The following is a 26,618-nucleotide window of genomic DNA, read 5'->3' on the forward strand; positions in this document are numbered from 1 at the left end:
TACGGTTTTAAAAATACTTACTCTGTTAAATGGTTTAGTCCTCCCTCCGACTGTGATTGTTCTTCCCAAATTATTATCAAGATTACTACACCTACAACTGTAGAACCTTTAGCTATTCATTTTCTGCACGCTGCACAAATTAATCAATGATTGAATGACACGTATTTGAGATCAACTACATAGCCAGCACATTGGAGATGTTGCATCACAGATGAGGGCAGCATCCGCTTGGCGTTTTAGGAAACCCAATGTGAGAACATAGAACGCAGCGGGGACCCGTTATTCGAGCCCCACTAATTAATTAAATATATATATGAGTTAGTCTCTTTTGCATATTATTTTGGCATTAATACGTCTCACATATCAGTTTGCAAACAATGTAAAAAATATATCATTGTGTTTTAATAAAGCCGCATAAAAACATGATCTCTTTTTTTTGTTTTCTTGAGTAAGGCAGCTCCAAAATGCAGGTGTTTCAGCCTAGCTCAGTGCTTTCTGTGGTGGTAGGACAAGCGTTGCGCCGTGCTTGGCTCAGTGTTCTGTCACTCATGGGGACACTACGTCACCGTCAAGTCTAAGGGTAGAGCTAGAAAATTCTAGCCCCTTGGGTGCTGCCATAGAGTACATTAGAAGTGTCCATCCAAATCCTTTTTAACCCTTGTCATATGAAGAGAAATGAAAACGTATCGGTGCTCATCGGCCATTGGATATAAACATCACACAAGTTGGAAATCACAAATTCAACAATGAGTGGTTTGGAAAGAATCAGTGACAGTGGCTAACTGCAAGCATTGCAAAGCAATCACTAGCCGACTATTCAGTGGAGTGGCTGTGTGGTCCCAAATCTGGGATTAAGGTTCTCTTTTCCAAGTTTAAAATGATAAACATTGAACGTTGGCCATGCAGTCAATGAAGCATGATATGTGCCAGGCTCAAAACAACTTAACTCGTAACGGCGAAAACTTGAGTTCAGACAACTGGTAAATCGGGAATAAACGAATTCCGACTGGGAACGGTCACCCAATTTGGAATTGTAAATCCAGCCTCTTTCTAGAGCTACGACCTGAAGATCAATGACGTCATCATGATTCAACCTTGTTTTTCCCCCCAGAGTTCCCAGTTGTTTTGAAAGCACCATAAATCCAGAGAATGCCAGACTTTGATGAGAATTTCCCACGGAGGACCGCCGCGCCCTTTCTGTTCAAGTGAGCAAAAATGTAAAAATGTATTGTATGCTGCTGCATAAATTATGTAGTATGCATACTGTAGCTAAGAAAGTAATTCTATGTTGTGTAGTAAGCTGTTAGTAGCCCATGTGCCTCACCCTAATAATTTGGTCTATTTACCCCTCTTATGTTCACCTACTGTTCTGACTTGGTGGTGCACATGTAGCCTATAACCTGTTTTAGAGAAAGGTAATCATCGAATATTGTAAGAGCTATCATTATCTGCTTATAAGTCCCCTTTATTTATCCTACAGTTCTGACTTGGTGTACAGGGAGAACACTAAGAACAGCCCATGTCCTGAATTCTGTCGTGATACATTTAAAAAATGCTAAACAAAGTTATATTGACTACGTCCATCCTAGCTCTCTCATTAATGTCTTAAATCAGTTATGGATTGCCTCTTATCCGCTTGTCGTCCCCTTATGCCACATCTCAATTGTCATTAGAAACCACATTTGTTTAAGCAAGTCAGCCATACCAGCTGTTTTTTTACAAGGCAGTAAATTAGGCAGAATGAATGTACTGTTTCGCTGCCAGACAAGGCTCCACTGATAGGCAGGTGTAGCAGTGGTAAGATGTTGGGACTGCTGTTGGGACAGCTTTATGTAGGCCCTAACAGTTTGTGGTCACCATTTGGCACCGTTATAATGCAATAATGTATTATTTAGTGATGTGTAGTGGCTTTGCTGGCATGCATCCCACTTTTGTTTTTGCCCCACCAAGATTGACATGCAAAAATCGCAACTGATTGAATTTTGGCCGACATTCCGCAAATGTTCTCACCAATGAAACTTTTGATCTCAATACAGTTCTGTTCCCAAAATTTGAATCTGTTAAAGTTGAAGACTTTACATTTTGCCAAAGTTTAAAAAAATTGCATTATTGAGGAGTGCAAAGACAAATTAAGTTATTGTACACGCACACTTCAGAGTAGGCGTTCCTTAACTGAAATATACAAATTGTTAGAATGCACCAATTAGATCTCGCTAGCTCATGCTTGGCTCTGCCCACCTCCTTGCCTGTTCTGCCCACTATGACGAATTTGTTCCAATTTGAAACGACGGGCTGTGGTCTCTTGGTTTAGTTCAAAATATATTTGGTTGCATTGCATCTCTTCACAGATTATCCATTACATTGACCAGATACTCTAGAGGCCGTTCTAACAATAAAAAAAAATGTCTTAAATTTAAGGCAGTCGGGAGGAGGAAAGATGAGATGGGGCCATTCTAGCCAATTAGAGGGCAGATACGTGTGTGAACAGGCACAACGGTTTCCACAAAGTCACCCAAAAAAGAATGAAAACTAAAATGAGCTTTTTGGTCTTAAATTAAGGTTAGGCATTAGTGAATCAATCTATACACAATACCCATAATGACACAGCGAAAACTGAGTTTTACATTTTTGCAAATGTATTGAAAATAAAAAAAACTGAAATACCTTTTTTATATAAGTATTCAGATCCTTTGCTATGAGACACGAAATTGGAGGTCAAGTACATCCTGTTTCCATTGATCATCCTTGAGATGTTTCTACAAATTGATTGGAGTCCACCTGTGGTAAATTTATTTCATTGGACATGATTTGGAAAGGCACACACCTGTCTATAAGGTCCCACAGTTGACAGTACATGTCAGAGCAAAAACCAAGCCATGAGGTCAAAGGAATTGTCCGTAGAGCTCCGAGACAGGATTGTGTCGAGATACAAATCTGAGGAAGGGTACAAAAACATGTTTGCTACACTCAAGGTTCCCAAGAACACAGTGGCCTCTATTCTGAAATGAAGAATTTGGGAACTATCAAAAGACTCTTCCCGTTTGCTTAGTTTGGACGTGCGGCCAGCTACGAAGGGCCTTGGTCAGGGAGGTGACCAAGAACCCAAATCGTCACTCTAGAAGAGTGCCAGAGTTCCTCTGTGGAGATGGGAGAACCTTCCAGAAGGACAACCATCTCTGCAGCCCTCCACCAATGAGGCCTTTATGATAGTGGCCAGACAGAAGCCACCCCTCAGTAAAAGGCATGACAGCCAGCATAGTTTGCCAAAAGGCACCTAGAGGACTCTCAGACCATGAGAAAAAATACATTTCTCTGGTCTGATGAAACCAAGATTGAACTCTTTGGGCTGAATGACATGTGCCACATCTGGAAGAAACTAGGCACCGCTCATCACCTGGCCAATACCATCCCTACGGTGAAGCATGGTGTTGGCAACATGCTGTGGGGATGTTTTTTGGCAGCAGGAACTGGGAGACTAGTCAGGATCGAGGAAAAGATGAACGGCGCAAAGTACAGAGAGAGTCTTGATGAAAATCCTGAGCGCTCTGGAGCAGGTTTCAGACTGTTTCAGCAGTCTGTGTGGTCCCTGGATCCTCAGGAAGCCCAGGCCATCTGTAATGAGCTGGTGGCCCAGACTGGAGACCTGCAGAAAGAAGTCACCTGTCTCAGGAACCTGCTTCAACAAGGACCTGAGCCCTAGGACCATGCCTCAGGACTACCTGGCATGATGACTCCTTGCTGTCCCCAGTCCACTTGCGGCTATGGAACCCTGACCTGTTCACCGGATGTGCTACCTGTCCCAGACCTGCTGTTTTCACCTCCCTAGAGACAGCAGGAGCGGTAGAGATGCTCTCAATGATCGGCTATGAAAAGCCAACTGACATTTACTCCTGAGGTGCTGACCTGTTGCACCCTCGACAACTAGTGTGATTATTATTACTTGACCATGCTGGTCATTTATGAACATTTGAACATCTTGGCCATGTTCTGTTATAATCTCCACCCGGCACAGCCAGAAGAGGACTGGCCACCCCTCATAGCCTGGTTCCTCTCTAGGTTTCTTCATAGGTTATGGCCTTTCTAGGGAGTTTTTCCTAGCCACCGTGCTTCTACACCTACATTGCTTGCTGTTTGGGGTTTTAGGCTGGGTTTCTGTACAGCACTTTTGAGATATCAGCTGATCTAAGAAGGGTTAAATAAATACATTTGATTTGATGACTGTGGGGAACGTTCACCTTCCAACAGGATAACGACCCTAAGCACACAGCCAAAACAACGCAGGAGTGGCTTCGGGACAAGTCTCAATGTCCTTCAGTGGCCCAGCCAGAGCGCGGACTTGAACCCGATTGAACATCTCAGGAGAGACCTGAGAATAGCTGTGGAGCGACGCTCCCCACCCAACCTTACAGAGCTTGAGAGGATCTGGAGAGAAGAATGGGAGAAACTACCCAAATACAGGTGTGCCAAGCTTGTTGCGTCATACCAAAGAAGACTCGAGGCTGTAATCGCTGCCAAAGGTGCTTCAACAAAGTACTGAGTAAAGGTTCTGAATACTTATGTAAATGTGATTGTTTTTTATTTTTAAAACATTTGAAAACCTGTTTTTGCTTTGTCATTATGGGGTATTGTGTGTAGATTTATGGGAATAAAAAAATTAATAATCCATTTTAGAACAAGGCTGTAACGCAACAGAATGGGGAAAAAGTCAAGGAGTCTGAATACTTACCGAATGCACTCTAAAATAAATGTATCTTTCATCTCTGTGTTTCATAATTGTCTTTAAATTCACACGAGACTGAATGTATCTTACCAGAGAAAGCATCCGAGCGAGCGAAACAACGCCCCTCTTCCTTTGTATGTGTAGGCCATCTAATTCTGTCTGGTCAAAAAGAGTATGACAATGTTGCCGCCCATAGCATTGAATTAAAGAAAAGCCAGCATCCATTTGGCCTCCCTTGATGAAAAAAAAGTTCAATAATAGCCAATCTGCCAGCTCAACTGTGAATGGTCCTGGCTCACCAAAACAAAAAAGTGTCAAGTCAAGCCAGTTTGGATTTGACTTTACATCGAGAGCAATAAGTCATTGACAGAAACTTGAATTGTTGCATCTCGTTGTTGTCGTCCTCATTGCCCATGAAATTAAGTTAGGCTAGCGAGCAAGCATTTTAGCCCGGTAGCTTAGCACAACAAAAAATACAATTGTTTACTGTACGACAGTCAAAGACCGTTTCGTCAACATGAGAGGAGGATGGCATTGGCGGTTTTCTACAAGTAGGGTGAGTCAACATGTTGTTTTTTCTATTTGAACACACACACAAATCAGAACCACGGACAGCCACATCATATTTAGCTTACGTTGATAGGACTAAATTGTTATCTTTTAGTTGTCACTGTATTAGACTAAAGCATAGGTGATTTGATGTTGAAGTTGAAATGGTGCTGGAAGAGTGGAGGCAGCTCCTGTTTGGGACTTGCGGTAACTCTCAGGGGTTCTAAATCAATAGTTGTTTAGTAGTCGGAAACCCTAACTTGCTTGACCATGCTGTAGGTCATGTAACTGTTTGTTAAATGCGATATGCTTTGTGGACTTCAGACAGAGATTTTTCTCCGGTTTTATGATGAAAAAGGTGTGGTTGAATTTATTCTGCCACTGTGTCCTCTTATTGTCTCGGCCTTAGGCCTATATATCACGGTGGCAAGGCATGTGAACTAACAGGTTACAGAACAAACAATGCAATTATCACAACACATATGGCTGTAATATGGCTTTGCTTCCCTTCCCCAGTGATTTTACTCACGCACTGCTACCGGAGAGGTCTCGAGATGGCTATGCATATTCATTACATGAGGCTAGTAGCATAGCATCTCTCCATTGAATACAGGCGGTTGACGTCAACAACCCTCATCGAATATATATATAAAAAAAACAGATTACAATAATGAGATGTATCCACTAATCCAAATAAAGGATAGGCGGGAGCTAGACAGACCATTCCACTTTGTGGACAACGACTCCCATTGTTAGGGTGGAGAGACATGCATCTTGTCAGTATATCCATAATCTTTGGCCCAGTTTTCCCTCTCGCACCGCCCGCCCCTCTGATCTTATTTTGGGTTTCAGGGGACATGCTTGAATTAATCAATTTGTTTATAGGTAACCATGGAAATCATACCCTGACTGGGAAACTCATATTCCATTAACCTCCCATCACAAAGAAAATACCAATGCATCCATTGGACATTAAAATATTGATTTAGTAAAATACTTAAAGTAAACAAAAACTACATAAAATGACTCATGATGTTTAAAACATTTCCTTAATTTTAAACAAAAGTATCTTAACTAAAAATAAAGCATTATGATAAAGAGTGGTAACACATATTTTGCTTTTTTTTCTTCTCATTTTGGATTAAATAATAAACTTTCAAGTCAGAAAATGCAATGGAAAAAAAGGTGCACACATGAAATATGTATACAGATTTGACACATCGTACATAGTAAGTTCCACTTTGTTAAACCCACTGATTGCGTAACAGGCTGCCTGTAAACGAATAAGACACTGGAATGATGTACCGACTTCGTAGTAACACTTCAGCTTTCCTTCTATGGGGAACACTGACTTCAAGACACTGACGCTCAGTATTTACACATTAATAAATTAAGGTTGTGATCCTTCGATTTCTCTTCATCTTCAAAGTTCAAGCTTGCGAAGACTCATTCTGCTGAAGGAATCTCTGGGGGGGGGGGGAGCACATAGTGTAAAAGTTAGTGAAATATGGGGAAGCCATACCGGATTGGACATGTATATCTATATAACCTTCCACCCTGTAGAGACCCAGTGCAGACAGGTTTACAGAGAAGGTTCCAATCACAGAATACCAAACTACCTGGTCAAGCTGTCCGTTTGCTGCATGTAACAGAAGCACAAGCAAAATATCATATTTATGTGTGTGGGGGTGGGGGAGGTGCATGAACAGTCAGAGAGAACACATGCAATATGACAAAATGCATATCATGAGAAAAAAGCTGCACACTGCTGGTGATAGTATCACTGCTCTTTACGTATCAGCCTCAAGGCCTTCGTCAGAGCTTTTGTATGCACATCACAAGAACACTCCAAAAGAGACATTATGTTCCTACTCGTCTGCACATGCCCACTCACCTGTGAGAGTTGACCTGCAGCACGGGTTTATAAAGCTGGGGTATCTTTCTGCAGATGAGTGGTTGTAGCGCCTCCTTCAGGCGATGGTAGTTCCTCTCCAACTCCCTCTGGTACTCCTTCTGGTCTGGACCAATCAGACTCTTATTTTTACGCAGGGCATCTTCACACCTGGTGATGGAGGAGAGGCGTGAGCACTGCACTTCAACATGCCTTGCACATAAGTCTAAAGGAACTTGGTACAAGCAATTTTGTATGATTATTTAAAATTTGACATTCATTCATGACCAGGAAATTGCGAGTCCATAATCGTACATTAAAAACACTGACTGTAAAGTAACAGTGTAATTTACCTCTTGGTGAAGTCTTTGAAGCAGAGGCGTAGTTTGTTGTGGTGTCTGTAGAGTTTAGGATCACTGGGGATCTCTGACAGGAACACCTGGGCCACCTCCAGAGGTCCCTGGTTGACGGTAGTCCCCACTGACCCCTGCAGCACCATCTGCAGCATCTTGGCATCAGATGGGTCCTGGTGGGTAGCGAAGGCCAGCTCTCCGGTCTTCTTCTGCATATCCTCTATGGCCACCTCGATGGGCATAGAGATGATCTGACACAGGGCCAGAGAGAGGAGATCAGACTATTAGACAACTGATTACATACAATGTATAGTAACTAAGAAGTGTATGTGTGTGCTGTGTGTCTTATGAATGTGTGTCTGTATGTTGATTCCTCTAAAAAGAGAGTAGTTTGGCCTACGGATGATCCGTCTAGGAGTCAGGTTGTAGAGGTCATGCAGTAATGGTGTGTTGCCTGTGGCGCTGCACGCCAGTCAGGTGAAACCCCCAGGGCCTCACCTCCTCTTTGTGGATGATGTTGATGCGGGTCTTGATGTAGGGAAAGGCGTGGGATGTGGTCAGGATGGTTTTGCGTTTGAACTGATCGTGCAGATCCCCATGCGCCCGCCCGTCCAGTGTGAACGGCGTGCAGTAGACAAACCGCCGCAGGTTGTAGTTCTTGTCAAAGTACGTGATGCGGTCCTTCATCTCGTATGTGTCGAAGTACGGCTCCACATACGTGATCTGGACATAAGCCTGGACACACAGCAGTGACAACTGGTTAATAACCTAATAACCAAAAAGGCTGTTTATTTGACCATGCTTTGATTCAATTTGTATTCAATTAAGGGATCATTTGGAATCACATCTTTACCCACACGCTCTCTCCCCCGCCCCATCCAAAACACACACCTTATTCGGGTCCTGTTTGCACTTGTCCACAGGATTGGAGTCCTTAATGACTTCCACCTGGTCTTCTCCATAGCGTTCGCCATAAAACCCCTAAGAGATCAAACACACAGAACACAAAGTCAACACAGCACACACGGAGTGCTCCACCGTTTCACAGAGAAGAGATCATTCCTAAAGACGCACTCCTCCAAACTGCCATTTACCTCGAGTCGGTGAGAGATCTCAGCCAGCTTGGTGATGGCAGGCTCTTTGTATACAAACTCCTGCTCGTCCAAGTCCCCGAATTTAGAACCGTACAATCCGACTCTGAAGTACGTACCAAACATTCTCTTCCCATCCTGTCAGACAGAAAATATGTTTTACTCTGTTCAGATATAATACGAGCACATTCATAGTACATGAAACATGTTGCTTAAACACAGCATTTTACACAGAAAGTCATTGGAACTGTAAGGATGAAGCACGGTAGTAACTCTGGTGACAGAGTTTGATTATGTCAGAGCCAGCTTATTGATACATTATAGTTGGAATCCATCCAACTCAGGGAAACCATAGAGTTCAAGTTCAACCATAGAATTTAAAGTTCTCTCATCAGCAAACACTTCAATTGCAACACCAAATATAAACAGAGACATACGACCTACAGCATACATATACTGATGTAAATGTTTGAATAGATCAACAACCTTCAGGAGGTACTATTTATAACCATGTTGACAAGTGATGTTATTTCTGATCAGATTGGAGTATGTGCAATGACCCATAAACTGTGTGTGTGTGTGTGAAACTGTGTGTGTGAGTGTTACTGTCTAAGGTCCCCATGGCCCAGAGCCCATCTGATGCACCTCTCACAAAGGCTCATGGGTAATCCTGACTCTGCACTAGAATAACTCAACCCATGATGCATCAGGATGGAACCAGGTGTTGTTTAACCAAAGAGTACAGATTTCGCTGAGAAATGGTTTATAATATAGAGAGTCGGCATAGACAGAGACTGGTGCTGAAAATGGGCATTCAAGAGGTAGAACCAGAACAGAAGCTCAGCTTGTAAACATGGAGTTCATCCATATTATCCACGTGAGAGCGACATAGAATAGCAGAGGCAGGTTGAGCTCAATGCCTGGAGGTGTCCTAAGAGAGACGAGAGCAGCTAAGGCAGAAACCTGACAATGTCACCGTTTAGAAGGCCAGAGATGGCGATGACGGACAGAGAAGTGGACAAAGAGCCAGGGAAAAAGGAACAGGAGTCCCGTGTCTAGCAGACAGAGCTCTGCCATTCAGGATCAGGAAGGAGTGCAGCCGTGGAAACAGGTGTGTGAAGAGAAGGGGGAGGATATATATGGCATCAAGTGGACTGAGCTAAACCAGGTCAACACAAGGCTGAAGGGTTCAGGCTCCCAATACTGCTCTTATTGCACAATTATTTACACAGCCTTACAGTAGCATAACACACTATATAGGTATACAGTACACAGTGAAATACAATGTCTTTTTTGTTGATCAGTTGCGCTGCCATTTGGCTCTGCTCTCGTCAGTGCATTGTTCATCGTAATACATTCCCCTTTCAAAAGTAACAGAAATTAAGTAACCCTCAGACTAGGAACTTACCACAACACACAATAAGTAAAGTGGGAAGGAAGGGTCGGCATGGCAACCGGGGAAATCAAAAGGAGAAAACAGAAGACATTTTAATCAGGATTCAGGTACTTCACTAGAGAAACTAACAAAACAAACATAAACCAAAACAAATAGAAATAACAGCAACAACCAACGGAAAAACACATCATTCCTTTTGACTTTGAGAAAGAACACAAACTCAAGAGACAAACTCAACGTGGAAGAGCCAACACATGCAACGAAGAGAAACAAGAGAAAGAGAGAGAGCGAAGGCAGACGTAGTGAAGTGGTGAGTTCCACAGCCCCTAGAAACACACTATTCATGGGGCTTGTACTCCCAGTGCTTTAGTTTCCTCAGTGAAGAATAAGAAGGAGTGCTCTGTCCTTATCATGCAACAGACCAGGTTAATACCAGTTAACAGAAGACCAGCAGTATGAATGAGAGAACTCAGGGGTCGATTTAGTTAGTCTTTTTCAAATAAAAGGGAGAAAAAAATGTACTAATCAAAATTAGGGTGGGACAAATTAAACAATCCAGATTAATTTGATTTGCACCCTCCTGAAGAAATGGACTGGATCCTCGAATGTCGATCCAGTCCGAACTGCATACGGTAATAGTTTGTGATTTTGTGGTTCATTTGTTTGTGTGAGTGTGTATTGAGAGAACAACCTGGGGAGTGTATCTTTTGCATGAATATTTGACTAAAATCGAACCCTGTGGCTGGAGATGAGATGAGCGAGCAGATGACCAGTTTGTCGTTGATGAGAGAGATGGTCTGAAAAGGCAGGTGTGCAGACAGGTGAATCATTCATTCACCAACACTTGTCATTAGTGTCACACTGGGGCTCCCATGCATGGCCTGCCAAAACAGTCACGTTAAAACAACCTCCTCTTCCACAGAAAGAGAGAAAGAGAAGGATGAGGAGGAGTAAGGGGGGTGCTGTCCGTAACATGGCATCAGCAGTCCCACAGTTGGTTGAATGGACGGAGGGACAGCATCCAGTCCAGGCAGGTAGATGTTAATGGATGGTACAGTTTAAAGTAACAGCCGAGAGCAACAACGCCCAGGACTAGCAGATAACTCATATGAAGTAGCCAAGCAGGAACCATGACTTAGTGACCGACCTACCTCCCAGCCAGTGCTCTGTGGTGACAAAGAGAACACAGGACAATAAAAAGAACACACGTTTAGTCACGTTGGTACAGTGCAGCCCCCCCCCCCCCGGCCACTAGAGGAACAACACCTCATGGCCAACAGCACACAGCCAGGAGATGTGGCTAGATAGAGTACAGCTACAGACCAACAGTTGCATGTCACGTGGCGTTGGGGACAACTGTGGCATTTTAGCTAACCTAATTCTCATACTCCCTCTAGCCTAAAACTCAGCCAGGCGAGTCTCAGGTCTTTAATATCATATCCCTGTGGGACAGGCCATACTGTACTGCTATAGTCACCCCATGCAGACTGTATTTAAATGAAAAGGCACTTTAAAAGCTATCCATAGAACAGGGAAGGCAGGTTCTCTTCCTGAATTCCCAGGGGGAAATAAAAGTTCCATTGGGAAAAACAGCAAATAATTGTTTTCATAAAAACATTTAATGCAAAGCAGTTCAGGTCATTGGTAGTTGTGTGTTTATGTGTGTATATGAACAGTGTGTGGGTTTAAATGAGTGTATAAGTGTGTGGCGTGAATTCATGTTTGTCTGTGGGTGTATGAGACCTCTATAAATAATAAGTTGTGTGTGTGAGAGTACGAATGTATGCGAGTGGGCTTTGTGACTGTGTGTCTGTCTGGAAGTGTACATATTTGGCATGTTCTTTTCAGCATGCCACCCACAGACAATGGGTTTCTGCTCCTAACACACACACACACGCTACAGTAGTCACAGAACATGACAAAGTCCTGTTCCTCTGTCTGAAACACACTGTCCCAGAACCCCAGATAGACACATGGCATCCAGGATAGACAGGCAGTCCTACACAACCTCCACATTGAGGTAGGGCACGTAACAATGTCCGGTGTCGGTCTGTTCTCTATACCTACAGTATGTACAGGAGATGGATAAAGCAGGTGGAATTACCTGGTGTACAATTTTGCCAAAGGCTTCCTGTAGTTTACCATGTATGGTGGCCAGCTTCTTGGCGTCCCGGCTGGCCTCGTGAATGGGGATCAGTACCTTGTACACCTCATTCACCGCCTCGTACATACCAGCCTGGGGGGAGGGGGGTTGGCTTATTCACACTGCACAGCTTTAAAGTTAAATAATATACTGAGGTTGGTGGAGTTGAGGTTAAACATTTCACTGGGATTGAAAGAAGTGTGTGAATTTGTCATAGCATGTTTGTGATGTGATTCAAATGTAGGTTTAATAATCTGCCCATCCATAATCATCACAGCTACTCACCATGGAGAAGGAGGAAGCAGCCTGGTCCAGCAGTCCCACCAGGCCAGCCTCAGTGAAGTATTTCCCAGAGCAGATACCCTCTTCATCAGGAGACACCACGTCATCAGACACTGCTGACTCCTCAAGCACGTTGGAAGAGATGTTCTGATGCAGAGAGACAAGTTAGACATGATCACTCATTATTTACACATAATACCGTAATGGGTTCATCATGGTATTAATGTTCCTTACAACATTTCACTCTGTATATTCAATTCATTCGTTGAGTCAGTTGTGATGGCACTCAGCTAGGATGAAACCTGCAGTGCTACATCTCTCCAGGTGAAGGTTAAAGGATGACTGCCGGGTCCAAACAAAAATACCCACATCTACACAATCCTAAAAGAGTCCTCTCCCTTGGCCTGACCTGGAAGGTGACACAGCCGACCGGCAGGTACTTGCGGTCCTCCAGCATGCTGAGGTATTCTGCCACCAGGGCGGCGCTGTGCACCAAACACTGGGCTGCCTCTGCGTGATTGGTCCTCTCAGAGTGTTTACCCGCCATGTTCTGCAGCCACGTCAGTCGCAGGTCTGGAGACGTCTGGTAACCCTTAGCGATCCTGGACACAGAAACACACTCAAGGAAAGTTCACTGTGTGCGTGTGTGTGTGTGTGTGTGGTTCATACCTGTACATGAGGTCTATGAGCATCTCTGGGTCCTCCTGGTGCTCCTTCATCTTGACTGTATCAGACAGGATCATGTGGAGGTTGAACACCAGATCCTGAACCTGGAATACAGATTAAGACGAAGCATGATTAATAAGATGGCAGCATCTCACATGATTGGATAAGGTACTTCCTGTCGTATCATCCATTTTCTGGGAGGTCTGACAAACTTTCATTGTTTTCATGGAGTTGTAGACTGAACAAGTAGTGCTTCAATAAATTGAACAAGTAGTCCTAATGTTCTGTACTACAATAACAAAAGGTCAGTAATCTATTGGTATCCAGTATATCTGCGTAGTGGTACCTGATCAGGGAAGGTGGTCTCCCTGAGTTCCAGATCTTCCTCTCCGTAGGTCAGGATGGTCTTCAGGGAACGTCGGAGGAACTCCTCGTTGAAGTTCTGAGACGTTCCCACCAGGGAGGACAGGGACATGGTCACCTGCATCTTGACACGCGCAAAATTCTACGGAAGGGACAGTAGGAGTGAGAACATTGAACAGGTACATTCACCTGTCCTGAAAAGAAGGAACCTGTGAGGAGAATCAATAGTTATAATGAAAATAGGAGCGTAGCTGGCTCTATGTAGACAGTCCTCTATGTATGCAGCTGGCTCTATGTATGCAGCTGGCTCTATGTATGCAGCTGGCTCTATGTATGCAGCTGGCTCTATGTATGCAGCTGGCTCTATGTAGACAGCTGGCTCTATGTAGACAGCTGGCTCTATGTAGACAGCTGGCTCTATGTAGACAGCTGGCTCTATGTAGACAGTCCTCTATGTAGACAGTCCTCTATGTAGACAGTCCTCTATGTGTGCAGCTGGCTCTATGTAGACAGTCCTCTATGTATGCAGCTGGCTCTATGTAGACAGTCCTCTATGTATGCAGCTGGCTCTATGTAGACAGTCCTCTATGTATGCAGCTGGCTCTATGTAGACAGTCCTCTATGTATGCAGCTGGCTCTATGTAAACAGTCCTCTATGTATGCAGCTGGCTCTATGTAGACAGTCCTCTATGTATGCAGCTGGCTCTATGTAGACAGTCCTCTATGTATGCAGCTGGCTCTATGTAGACAGTCCTCTATGTATGCAGCTGGCTCTATGTAGACAGTCCTCTATGTATGCAGCTGGCTCTATGTAGACAGTCCTCTATGTATGCAGCTGGCTCTATGTAGACAGTCCTCTATGTGTGCAGCTGGCTCTATGTAGACAGTCCTCTATGTATGCAGCTGGCTCTATGTTGACAGTCCTCTATGTATGCAGCTGGCTCTATGTAGACAGTCCTCTATGTATGCAGCTGGCTCTATGTAGACAGTCCTCTATGTATGCAGCTGGCTCTATGTTGACAGTCCTCTATGTATGCAGCTGGCTCTATGTAGACAGTCCTCTATGTATGCAGCTGGCTCTATGTAGACAGTCCTCTATGTATGCAGCTGGCTCTATGTAGACAGTCCTCTATGTGTGCAGCTGGCTCTATGTAGACAGTCCTCTATGTATGCAGCTGGCTCTATGTAGACAGTCCTCTATGTATGCAGCTGGCTCTATGTAGACAGTCCTCTATGTATGCAGCTGGCTCTATGTAGACAGTCCTCTATGTATGCAGCTGGCTCTATGTAGACAGTCCTCTAAGTATCCGTGTTTGCTGTGTGTTGTCCTGATGGTGTACTCACGTTGCCGATCTCAAAGTTCTGCCTCATGAGCAGGTAGAGTGAAGCGGAGGCGTGGGCTCGGATGGTGCCGATACTGCTGCTACAGTTCCTCAGCAGACGCAGACACAGGTCAGCACACTGCTCTGTTTCCTCTTCAAACAGCAGTTCGGGGAACTACACATGCACGCACAGACAAATGTACATAAGTATGACACAGGACAGACAAAGATATAAACAGACATTACAGTATGCAGATATTTTACAAATTGATTTCACAAAATCCCAGGAAAGCGCCACACGTCTAAGGATAAGGTGATTGTACACAGCTACTTATCTGACCTTTGAGACGAGAGCCCTCTGTGTAGCAAAGCAGTGCTGCAGGTAGAGGGCACTCTGGTTACAGGCCATGCTGTGGAGGAGCACCTTCAACACTCCACCCAGGATACTCTCCTTAGACTCTGTCACAGACACCGTCTACACAGACACAGATACACATAAAATAATAAACCAATCAATCAATCTTTATTGTCTCCAGTATGGACATTTTGCCTAAATTGTCTCAAATGTCCAACCTGTCTGTCTGTCTGTGTGTGTGTGTGTGTGTGTAGGTCTTTCTACCTGAACGATGATCTCCAAAGTGTCCAGAATGATCAGGTTTGCCTCGGTTGCCAGGTTACCATCAATAAGTGCTTCGTGCTCCAGCTCCGCTCTGGTTCTGTCACAGGAAACAGGAAGTGATAGATGGTCAGACACTCTCCAAGATGGCAGCCAGCCAGCTCTGTATTCACGAGGTCCCCTTGAATGACACAGCACTCATGCCAGTCAGTCACATTCAAGCCATTGCACACAGAAAGGAGCTCTTCCATGTGCAAAGTACTGTAGGGGGCTTGGGATGGATGGATGGATGGATGGAGGGGTTGAGGAGTAGAATGAGGGTGGTGGTGGGGGGGTTATGATTATGTTGTTACAGTTGTTGATGATGAGGAGTTACACACCTAACAACTAAAGGCTCCTGGGTTTTGGTTCGACTACCTGGGTTGCGTAGGACGCTGTCTCTAAACCTGCACAGTAATCACACGGTTCACCACAGAGTCCACAGTACTCACACGGTTCACCACAGAGTCCACAGTACTCACACGGTTCACCACAGAGTCCACAGTACTCACACGGTTCACCACAGAGTCCACAATACACGGTACTCACACGGTTCACCACAGAGTCCACAGTACACGGTACTCAAACGGTTCACCACAGACTCCACAGTACACGGTACTCACACGGTTCACCACAGAGTCCACAGAACACGGTAGCTACACACTGCATGAAATGGCATAGCTAGCACACAGAGAGGAGAGCAGGGGACCAGGAGCCCAAACGCACCTCCATCCCTTGCCCCACCAGGGTGGGAGAGAGATAGGCAGCAGAGGGGTAAGGCTGGAGAGGGGTTAGGGCCGGGGGGGCACCGGGGGATGTAGAGAAGTATACTTTGACCACTTCTCTGTAGTGTTGTAGTATGTTTCTTAGTTGACTAATGACATCAGTAGTACAAACGGGTCTGTTTCAGAAGAGACTTCATTTTAAAAAGGGAAAGTACACATGCTGTACAATCATCTACCTTTTTCTACTGTGTGAATTGTCACAGATTCTAATCATCAGATGTTTGAGAAGAGAACAACTTGACTAACCCTACCAGCTGCGTCAGAATCACATTGATTTCACCCATCTAACCCCAGAATAGGGAAGACAGACACATCAGTCAAGATCCAAAGGAGAAGCACGGCACACTGGTTAAAAGCACAGCAGGCCCACTGCAGGCACCAGACAGACAAACACCTCAAGCACCGTTACAGGAGAGGTCAGGGTTCGGAGGTAACGGGTCAGGGTTCAGGTCACTGAAGCAGCAGGGAGGAACTCAAAGCACTGCAGCACACTGACTCCAGGTTGACACCATTCAATACAATACAATACCTGAGTGACCTGTGGCTCCTACAGAGACACAGCACAGAGAACATATGGAGGAATGAGTTAACAGCACAAATCAAATCACACAGAGACAGAAGAAAAGGCACAGGTGTCTGACAATCATCAACCAAATACAATAGGAACCATTAGCATGCATTCTACTGTTGTAGAACCAGGACTTCAAAAAAGATGCTCTCTCTCTCTCTCTCTCTCTGTCTCTCTCTCTCTCTCGGTGTGGGCTTGTTCATTTCAATCAGATTCTCGTTTCTTCTAAGTACCCCACTATAAGGCCTGAGTGGATTGTGAGATGGCGACATATGCATTATCTTGGCCAGAAATTATCATCGGTGCATTGTGACGTCTTGACTTTGATTACATGATGCTGACCAATAGCAGCCTAAACACGTAGACTTTCTCAAACACAGTAAAAAGGTAAGCATACTTGTCCATCCTCTCGCTGTTCTGGCGCCAGTGTGTCATGTCTTTCCTCCAGCGCAGGTTCTCCTGGCTGCCGAAGGCACTGCCTGATGGACTCCTCTCTGCAGGAGAGGAGAAAGAGAAAATGGAAGGAGAGGAAGGGAGGGAAAGGGCAAGATAAGTTAAGGGGAGAGAGGTGGAATGGTCATTTTAAGATCATTTTTCCCAAAACGTGTGTGCGCTCCGTGTTACCTAGTGTACCTAGCTGTCCCCTGCTGCGACGGACCATCTCCTGGCGTGCCCCGATGCTCCCCAGTATAGCCTCCTCCAGCTTGACCTTCATGTCCTTGGACTTCTTGAAGGTCAGGCTGTTCATGCGCTCAAAGGCCTTCTTCCCCTGCATGGTGAACACAACATGGGCCTTTTTCCATGACGAGGATAGAGAAAAGTTACAGGGTTACTGCACCACACCACCAAAACAAGAGAGGTAAGATGGATCAGAAATGCCATAAGAGGAGGTGGAACACTGATGTGGAGTAGTACAGAGTGAAGACAGCTCTCATATTTCAAGACCAACTCATAGAACCATTTGAAAGTAGTTTCCATCCAGTCTTATCCAGGGATGAAATAAAGGACTGTCGGTGAGGCAATACACTTGACGTGCTTCTACGGAACTGAGGCATTACACTAGTACTACAAATTATATGAACAAAGTACAACATGAGTCCTTTTGTTGTGCTCCAGGTGCAACGTTACCTTGTACTCGAAGCAGGAGACACATAGGTAGAGCATGTCCAGCAGACGATTGAGCTGGGAGACAGACAGGTCAGAGAACCACTTCTGTAGGACACACTCATCAGCATTCTTCAGAACCCACAACAGACAGATCAACAGGCTGCGGCTGGACTCTGCTGAGAAGGTGCCATGCTGACGACTGGCCTGAGGGGGGGGTGTTGAGAGCGAGAGAAAAAAAAATGTGAACATTTTTTAGAAAATAAAGAGGGAGAACGAGAGAGCCTCAGAAAGAGGAAACAGGGAGAAAGTTGGAACAAGGAGGAAGGGATGAAAGAGAAATAGAGAACAGGAAGTGTAAGTTACCTGTGGGTTGAGCAGGAAGCTGCTGGGACGAGATATCGGAGCGGATGTCCCTGCTATTGCCATGGCAACGGTCTGACTGATCATGCTGTTGCCGTCCTCTCCAGACTCGTCCCCCCCGGCCCCACCCCCCTGAGCCCCGCCGGGACGACCCCACTGGTTATGGGACTCTAGAGGAGAGAAACCAATCAGGATCAACCAGCACAAAACAAATCACTGTTGGGACTAGCACTTTAGACTCGCAGACATTGTTTAATGTTTTTCAATGTGCTTTTCCTGAGAAGCACCTGAACCAGTGTGATGTCCATAGATTTTTAAAACCATTTAATCTTCCTTTAAATACTAACCACACAGACCATTCAAGTCTGGACAAACTCCACATAACTACTGCCTAACCCTGGAGGGTTGGGACTTGGACTATATTTAGTATGTAGACTTGCCTGTGAAGTCGTGAAGCTGGGGAAGTGTTTCCATGACGATGCCGATGAGCGGCAGGTAGAGCATGGCGACGCGGGCCTTGACCTCGGGGTCAGCGTAGCGGGGGTCGGAGTCATGGCTGGACAGCAGGTTATGTACCACACTGACCACCTTCTTATGTAAGCCAAACATCCTACAGCATAGAGAGAGAGCGGGTGGTAGGGAGAGGGAGGGAGGGGGGTTTAAAAGAACCTGTCTCAATAATTGTCCCTTTCAGACAATTTTTGTGAACTCAGTGCGGTTCGTAAAAATGTTGGTGCAGCGTGAACTAGGGCTGTGGCGGTCATGAAAATGTCAGCCGGTTTCACGGTAATTGACCTTTTATTAACGTAGAGACATTTAGTATCTCCTGGCCTCCACACATAGCATACAAGCCACTGATGCAGACCTTTGGAACATCTACATAAATAAATAAAAATTACCAAAAAAAATAACATATAGCCTAGACCATCACAATAAATCCATTATTTATTTTAGACAGGTCTATAGACACATGATATGAAGAGAATGTAGTCTATTTCAGAAGAACAGAAAAGCATAATCTGCGTTGTCCTGATCTGGCTATGCCAAATGGTGGGGCTACACTAGTTCATTTAGCAGACTAGATTTTCTTAGAATTCCATGGCATTATTTTATAGTAAGAACACAATTGAACAAAGCTGAATAAAATAAAGGATATTTTCTCAGAACGATTTGAGGTGCGCACAAGCGACAATTCTGTGATGAGCGGTTAACAAAGAAACACATACTTCAATATGCTTAATTTAGAATTATTTATGTAACTTAAGTTGTGATGCAAATGTTGGGCTATATGGTTAGATAATATGACAAGAACTTGATAATACCTCGAATTTCCCAGCGGCATCCCCTTTGTGTGGCAGTAATGCACCCAAACATTCCCATCTCCCGGCTGCGTTCTCCGAAGCACCTCTCACTCACATGGCTCTCCGTCACATGATCGGGTCTTTCTCACAGGCTACAAGTGAAGATCGACACATCGGGGACGCAACTACGTGCGTCCTTATCCAATTCCGAGGCGCATATTGAAGATATTGGGAGAACTGTACACATTTACTTCTCATCCGCCAACAAGATGTGTAGGCCTAACGAACAGCAAAATCACTAGCCTAAGTCAATCTACTATACCCCATAGTACAAAAGCTGACTCATTCTAGTCGGGGAGAGAAATAAATATTCCAAACATAGTCTGGGACAGTTGTGGGATGCGACAGATCCCAAATTAATACAGCCATTAGCTTAGACCCTTTAGTTTAAAATGTTAAACTATTAGGCTATTTCTATATATTATAAGAACAGCAATGCGCACACGGCAGTAGGCTGTAAGCGCAAATGTTCCATTAGCAGGAAAACACCATTCTCAAAACTGACCACAAATAGGATTATGCATGTCATGCTTTTATTATAAAGGCGCCTTTTTATGGTGAAAATGACCTTCCCCAAACTTCAAACTCAGCTCTACATATGTATGCCAGTTAAACACTACACCAGTTGTAAAGCGGATCAATGCGCTTCATTTTAAGAAGCTATTTGGCCACTTTGGCTTTTTTGTGTTGTTGTGATACAAACATTCTCAAAACATATAGGCCTATGGGCTAGGCTACATGAGGTGTGCGTCTATGATTTGAAAAAGTAGCAAAAAAAAAAGAAGCATGAACTGTTTCTTGCCTTACTGCACACAAGCTGGGCATCAAGTGATATGCTAAGATTGTCACCCACCAGATTATTCTTGATTTAATCTGGTCTTCACATATACTAAATAATATACAGTTGAAGTCGGAAGTTTACATACACTTAGGTTGGAGTCATTAAAACTCATTTTTCAACCACTCCACAAATTTCTTGTTAACAAACTATAGTTTTGGCAAGTCGGTTAGGACATCTACTTTGTGCATGACACTTAAATTTTCCAACAATTGTTTACAGACAGATTTCATGTGGATGCATTTCAGAACAACAGCAAAGGACCTTGTGAAGATGCTGGAGGAAACAGGTACAAAAGTATTTATATCCACAGTAAACGAGTTCTATATCGACATAACCTGAAAGGCCGCTCAGCAAGGAGAAAACACTGCTTAAAAACTGCCATAAAAAAGCCAGACTACGGTTTGCAACTGCACATGGGGGCAAAGATTGTACTTTTTGGAGAAATGTCCTCTGGTCTGATGAAACAAAAATAGAACTGTTTGGCCATAATGACCATCGTTATGTTTGGAGGAAAAAGGGGGAGGCTTGCAAGCTGAAGAACACCATCTCAACCGTGAAGCATGGGGGTGGCAGCATCATGTTGTGGGGGTGCTTTGCTGCAGGAGGGACTGGTGCACTTCACAAAATAGATGGCATCATGAGGAAGGAAAATTATGTGGATACATTGAAGCAACATCTCAAGACATTAGTCAGGAAGTTAAAGCTTGGTTTTCCAAATGGACAATGACCCCAAGCATACTTCCAAAGTTGGGGCAAAATGGCTTAAGGACAACAAAGTCAATGTATTAGAGTGGCCATCACAAAGCTCTGACCTCAATCCTATAGAACATTTGTGGGTAGAACTGAAAAAGTGTGTGTGAGCAAGGAGGCCTACAAACCCTGACTCAGTTACACCAGCTCTGTCAGGAGGAATGGGCCAAAATTCACCCAACTTATTGTGGGAAGCTTGTGGAAGGCTACCCGAAACGTTTGACCCAAATTTAAATTGTTTAAGGCATTACTACCAAATACTAATTGAGTGTATGTAAACTTCTGACCCACTGGGAATGTGATGAAATAAATAAAAGCTGAAATACATCATTCTCTCTATTATTCTTACATTTCACATTCTGTTATACGCTTTTCCCGTGGTTCATTTTCATGCCAGCCAGCCTGTTTTAAAGAGAAGCAATGTGCTTAATATTAGGAAAGTTGAGAAATAAATATTGTAGGCCTAGCCTATAGAAAGCTGATGGGCTCCTCCTCTTTTTAATAGAGGTCATCACTCGGTTCTCTCACACAATTACATAGCCTATAAAAATGTTGCACAACATGAGCTCATGGGCTCTCATGAAGTCTTTGATCCGATTTTCGAATACATTTGCATTGATGTCAGAGTGATAATATAGTTCTGAATACCAGGCAGTTAGCACATTTGGTAGGCTTGGAGAAGCCTAATTAAAGTGACTAAACGATCACATGGAATTTGACTGCCTCCATGACTCGTGAATGCCGGTGTGGCGGTAATACAGTTACTGTAACAGCCCTAGTGTGAACACTCCAAAGGAATTCCGACCCCTCAAAAGAGCCCCTGAAGCCAAACGAACTGAGACCATCTCGAGAGGGGGTCTGAGCTTGAATCGCTTGAATTCTGTGGCCCGGTAACCTTTTGTAGGGCAATGTGAATGCAAATCTCCCCAGGTTCGCTTGTCATTATTCTGGCGCCACACACTAGACTACTGCAACACCGTTTCCCCTGTCATAACCTCTCACATTGGTGCCACAAAAGAGAAAATGATGATGCGCAGGTTCACTGATAAAACATTCTGTTTTTGAATATTGATTAGCGATTGTCAAGGATGCACAGAAAATCCTAAACGTGTGGAGTTTTTAGTTGAGATTATTTGTTTGCATTATGTGATCTATAGAGGCTTGAATAGCGTGAGAAGATAACATGTTTGGTGAGAATCACAACATAGGGTTCAACATCTATTCTAGCTCTTAAAGGGGCTTATATTGTGTGATCAATTTTCAATTACAGCATTATTTAATCTGCAGTTATCCTTCTGCTCTTTATTCTGTGTCCAATAATAATTTACATCTTAATAGTATCTTCTGATTGCAATAATTGTCATCTTTTAGATTCCAAAATGTAGGTAGGCATACAGTATATCTAGCTGTCCGATAACATATTTTGATGAAATGGCTTGTCCTGCACTTTATAAAAACCCACAGTGCATTGAGTGAATGTTGGGAAAAGATCTGGGTTCCTTTCTAAACATAGCAGTGTGAATGCAAAGAGGACTCAGACCACAAATTAGGTGGTGAACTGGCAAAAGAGTTGAGTCCTTATTCCAAGGCAAGAGCCGTGTGAAGACAAAGACAACGGAGCTCTTTTGCTTCTTTAAAAACAAAAAAACAAATTCACTTTAGAGGCCTGAGATTGGTTATTTTAAAGAGGACTACATGTGAAAAAAATGTACTGACCATCAGCCTTGAGAGGGTTGAAAAAGAAAGAGGGGTCAAATGGACCTAACCCGTCTCACACAAACACAGTAACACATTGTACAGACCCCTTGAGAGGGTAGAGAGACAGAAACAGACATGCGGTGCAAATGACAATCTCTCTCTGTCACAAACACATTAACACAGTGTACTGACCCTTCGGCCTCTGGGTCCAGGATGACAGCCAGCTCAGACAGCACCAGTCCAGCCAGGTAGTGCTGCTCTCTGAAGGGGACAGACAGCTCAAACATGTTGGCTATCTTCTGGTCCTGCGCATGGGTGGAGAAGCCTGAGCTCTGTAGAGATGGAAAGAGGTAGGGAGAGAAAGACGAGCAGGGGATGATTCAGAGACATTTTCCACACACCTCGTAATCATCCAGATAGGATGTGGATGTGTGTGTCCAGTGTGTGTGTATCCGGTGAGCTTGTGTGTGTCTAGCATGTATGTACTGTGCATATCTGACCTGCGAGGTTGCGGAGGACACGCTGGGAGATGGCGAGGCGGGGGGCGTGAGCAGGCTGCAGGGCAGGTTAAGGGTGACATAGTGCTCGTGGCTGCAGACAATCCTCAGTAAGTCCAGTCTCAGAGACTCCAGAGTGGGGTTCTGCAGCATGTACAGCTTAGTGGACACCTGGGGACACATGGAATGATGTCTAGAAAACTGCCCAAAACAGGGTTCGATGGAAAGGCACTGTTGAGGCCCTTTACTCCCAAGTGATACCCAATAGTAATGAGCAGGACAGAGTACTGGTGTGGCTAAAATCATGTACACAAAGTCCAAAATCTATCATAGTGGTTTCAACACAAGCCTTTCAAATGAAAGTAGATTCTGCAGGGATGTTGTCATTGAGGTGCTGTTATGTTGGGGTGCTAAAGCAGTTTGTTCCCTCTCCCAGTACCTGTTTCCAGTAGGTCTTTATGAGGGAGAAGACGAAGCCTCGGTCCATGACAGACAGCAGGTCATTCAGGAAGAAGGCCAGGCTGGTGTTAAGACGCTCCACCAGCTCCAGGTCCTGATTGAACAGAAACACAGGGTCAGAGGTCAGGTTTGAGTGTAGAGAGCGCTACCCACTCTGATATACTTAAAACCCGATAAGGTTCATTCAGACCATTCACTGTATTGGAAGTAGCTGTGTGGTTAATGGAATTAAACATGCTGTGTTGATGTCGGCCACATCTTTATTGTCCCTGTGTGTCCCCGTGACAACGTACCTTCTGAAAGCGTGAGACAATGTCCCCAGCAATGGTGCTGACCAGGGCTGTGATGTCATCCATGAAGCGCTCGGGGAAACGGTTCTTCCTGGGCGACTCCAGCCGGTCGGTGAAGTACAGGTGATGGATGATGCTCTTCACCTGGGGGTGAGGTCATCAAGGTGAGACAGGGCCCAACACGTAGTGGTAGTCATGGGTCCTCACTATCTGCCCAAGTTACAAAGTCGGAAGCCCTGCCCAGTCCTACAATCTCTTCTTAAAATCTGATTTTAAACCGAACTCCAATCACACTAACCTTATGCCTTACCCTAAATTTAAATGAAAACCAATAATTTTTTGTTTTCATAAATGTTTCCGATAAAGCCAAATGTTTTACTTTGCAGCTTGGCCATGTAGTGGGAATCGTAGTTATGGTACCAGGATGAAAAGCATGACAGTGAACCCTTGTCACACTATCCTGCCAACCTGAACCATACGGTCTTTACTTATCACATTGTCCTTTCTAACACGGCTCCAGAAACTATGGTGGACATGTAACCAGGCCACAGCGGTACGGCTCGGCAGTGTGAAACTGTGTAGTGTTCTGTCTTACCATGAGCTCGAAGAAGAACCAGGCCTGTTGGAGAGCTCCCTCCCTGACGCTGCCACTGCTCACCACCCACTGTAGAGCCAGTTCCTCATGGAACAACTGAGACACAGAGACACACGGACCAGACAGTCAGACACGCGTAGTACAGCACATCAGACCTGGTTCAACCTGGCCCGGATTTAGTTGGTCACTGCAATGGAACAAAGTGCCAAGCTGAACCAAGAACTCCTTGACCCAGGCAGGTGGTCCTTCTTACAACAGAGCACCGAGAGACATTCCTCTGCATCACAATCTGGCATTATATAAACACTGTACTATGTGCCGAAATACAAAATCATTCTCAATACAGGGGTTCCTAAACCTTATCCCTTGATTTATTTAACCTTTAATTAACTAACTATGATGATATCTATAATATTAGTACTATAGAATGCCTACAATTATAGAGTCAATAGAGTGTTTCAATGAACTCTTGCAGACAGCTTTTGAGCGTAAGACGGTTAGGGAACCCCTGATCTTATTGTACATATGCCATATTTACTCAACAATCCACTTCGTGTGTCTGAGTCTGGTGGTAACAATGAAAATGGAGGCTTCATTCAAATAGAAACATCAAGTGAGTGCCATTTACCTGAACAAGGATAACAGTGCTACAGTTAGTGCCTGGTACCACACACACCTCCTGTGCAATACTGTCAACATCACACTTCAAATCACAGCCAAGAGCCGGGACATCTACACTACATCCAACAACTACCAAATACACAATCCAATCAAGAGGCACACATCCACAGACATACGCATAAACAGGTGAATAAGGTGAGGGGGCTCCGTATGGCTCTTCCCCCGTGAAGACAGTGGCTGGTACCTTTTTGGTGGGTAACCGTCCTGTTAAAGTTTGCAAGAAACTGGTGCTCTCAGTGTGCGAAGACATGCGGTTGCCACAGCGCTCCATGGCCTATGGGTGGGATGGGATGTGACAACAACAACAGGTTATTGAGGGGCTACGGTTATAGCTGTAGCACCTAGCAGAATTACACACACAGTTAACAAACATGAACACAAACAACAATCACACAAACACACAACAGCCCTCATCATATAACCTTAACTACAGTTCCACATAGTTACAGAATGATTGAGTTCCCTCATATTTATCTTTATTCTTACACACATAATCTGATATATATATTTTACACTTATGCCTCTAGATATGCAGTTTGTAGACAGTCTCAACCTGTGGAAAAAAATACCTCTGTGTACAACTTACCTCAAAGTAATGAATTTTACTGAATCTTTGGCCATGACTAGAGCCACAAAATAGCCTTCATGACAACCAATGAGGACAGCCATTGTCACAACACAGGACAAAACCAAAACAGGAAAAGAAGATGACAAAGTGCTCAAGCAGGCAAACACATTAGACAAACACATATACACCCACAGACCCCCAGCAGACCCCCACATACACACTAAGGGCTGGGCGATATGGCCTAAAAAGCAGCTAGATTTGTTCTAATTTATGGACAATTTACAATATCTAGATTTCGCAATTGTTTTCTCTAAAGGAGCTTTGATGCACAATTAATAGGTCAAATACACTGCATTTCAGACAGTCAGCATTAATCTAATGAATTCAGGGCTTCTGAAATTATACCTAATTATACCTATACACATTCCACAACCATAAGACCCACTAATAATTTAATCAAAATAATTTAACCTGTTTTGATGCAATAATCACTGATCTGGGTTTCAAGTCTATGACCTTTTTGTTACAAATGTAACCAGATCCATGCACATTCACTAATTACTTATAGCAGGCATTATAGAAAATGAACACAGGTCTCAAACAAATCTCTCATTAACAATCTCTCAA

General features: G+C 44.1%; 1 protein-coding gene across 17 annotated transcripts in view; it reads right to left on the reverse strand.

Annotated features, from left to right (window-relative positions):
• Nucleotides 1–5,611: 5,611 nt before the first annotated feature.
• Nucleotides 5,612–26,618, reverse strand: part of dock7 (dedicator of cytokinesis 7) — a 62,458-nt gene continuing 41,451 nt past the window's right edge. For 2 of the 17 annotated variants that reach the window (XM_055861550.1, XM_055861543.1), the window contains 27 exons: nt 25,608–25,697; nt 24,743–24,838; nt 24,151–24,291; nt 23,838–23,951; nt 23,402–23,569; nt 23,094–23,233; nt 18,692–18,861; nt 18,255–18,421; nt 17,913–18,095; nt 17,409–17,553; nt 17,182–17,278; nt 16,746–16,763; nt 15,396–15,492; nt 15,117–15,251; nt 14,799–14,951; nt 13,438–13,596; nt 13,095–13,195; nt 12,835–13,027; nt 12,429–12,572; nt 12,105–12,236; nt 11,152–11,166; nt 8,608–8,733; nt 8,405–8,494; nt 8,012–8,248; nt 7,514–7,764; nt 7,164–7,331; nt 5,612–6,735 (listed from right to left, as the gene is read on the reverse strand). In XM_055861550.1, the coding sequence (XP_055717525.1) occupies nt 6,693–6,735; nt 7,164–7,331; nt 7,514–7,764; nt 8,012–8,248; nt 8,405–8,494; nt 8,608–8,733; nt 11,152–11,166; nt 12,105–12,236; nt 12,429–12,572; nt 12,835–13,027; nt 13,095–13,195; nt 13,438–13,596; nt 14,799–14,951; nt 15,117–15,251; nt 15,396–15,492; nt 16,746–16,763; nt 17,182–17,278; nt 17,409–17,553; nt 17,913–18,095; nt 18,255–18,421; nt 18,692–18,861; nt 23,094–23,233; nt 23,402–23,569; nt 23,838–23,951; nt 24,151–24,291; nt 24,743–24,838; nt 25,608–25,697 (3,573 nt within the window). In that variant the 3' untranslated portion in view covers nt 5,612–6,692. Of the gene's footprint in view, nt 6,736–6,888; nt 6,909–7,163; nt 7,332–7,513; nt 7,765–8,011; nt 8,249–8,404; nt 8,495–8,607; nt 8,743–11,151; nt 11,167–12,104; nt 12,237–12,428; nt 12,573–12,834; nt 13,028–13,094; nt 13,196–13,437; nt 13,597–14,798; nt 14,952–15,116; nt 15,252–15,395; nt 15,493–16,745; nt 16,764–17,181; nt 17,279–17,408; nt 17,578–17,912; nt 18,096–18,254; nt 18,422–18,691; nt 18,862–23,093; nt 23,234–23,401; nt 23,570–23,837; nt 23,952–24,150; nt 24,292–24,742; nt 24,839–25,607; nt 25,698–26,618 lie in introns of all 17 variants that reach the window. The other 15 variants (XM_055861549.1, XM_055861539.1, XM_055861551.1 and 12 more) reach the window with 12 other exon arrangements.

The sequence above is a fragment of the Salvelinus fontinalis genome, chromosome 14 (genome assembly GCF_029448725.1).
Source record: "Salvelinus fontinalis isolate EN_2023a chromosome 14, ASM2944872v1, whole genome shotgun sequence".
Lineage (NCBI taxonomy): Eukaryota > Metazoa > Chordata > Actinopteri > Salmoniformes > Salmonidae > Salvelinus > Salvelinus fontinalis.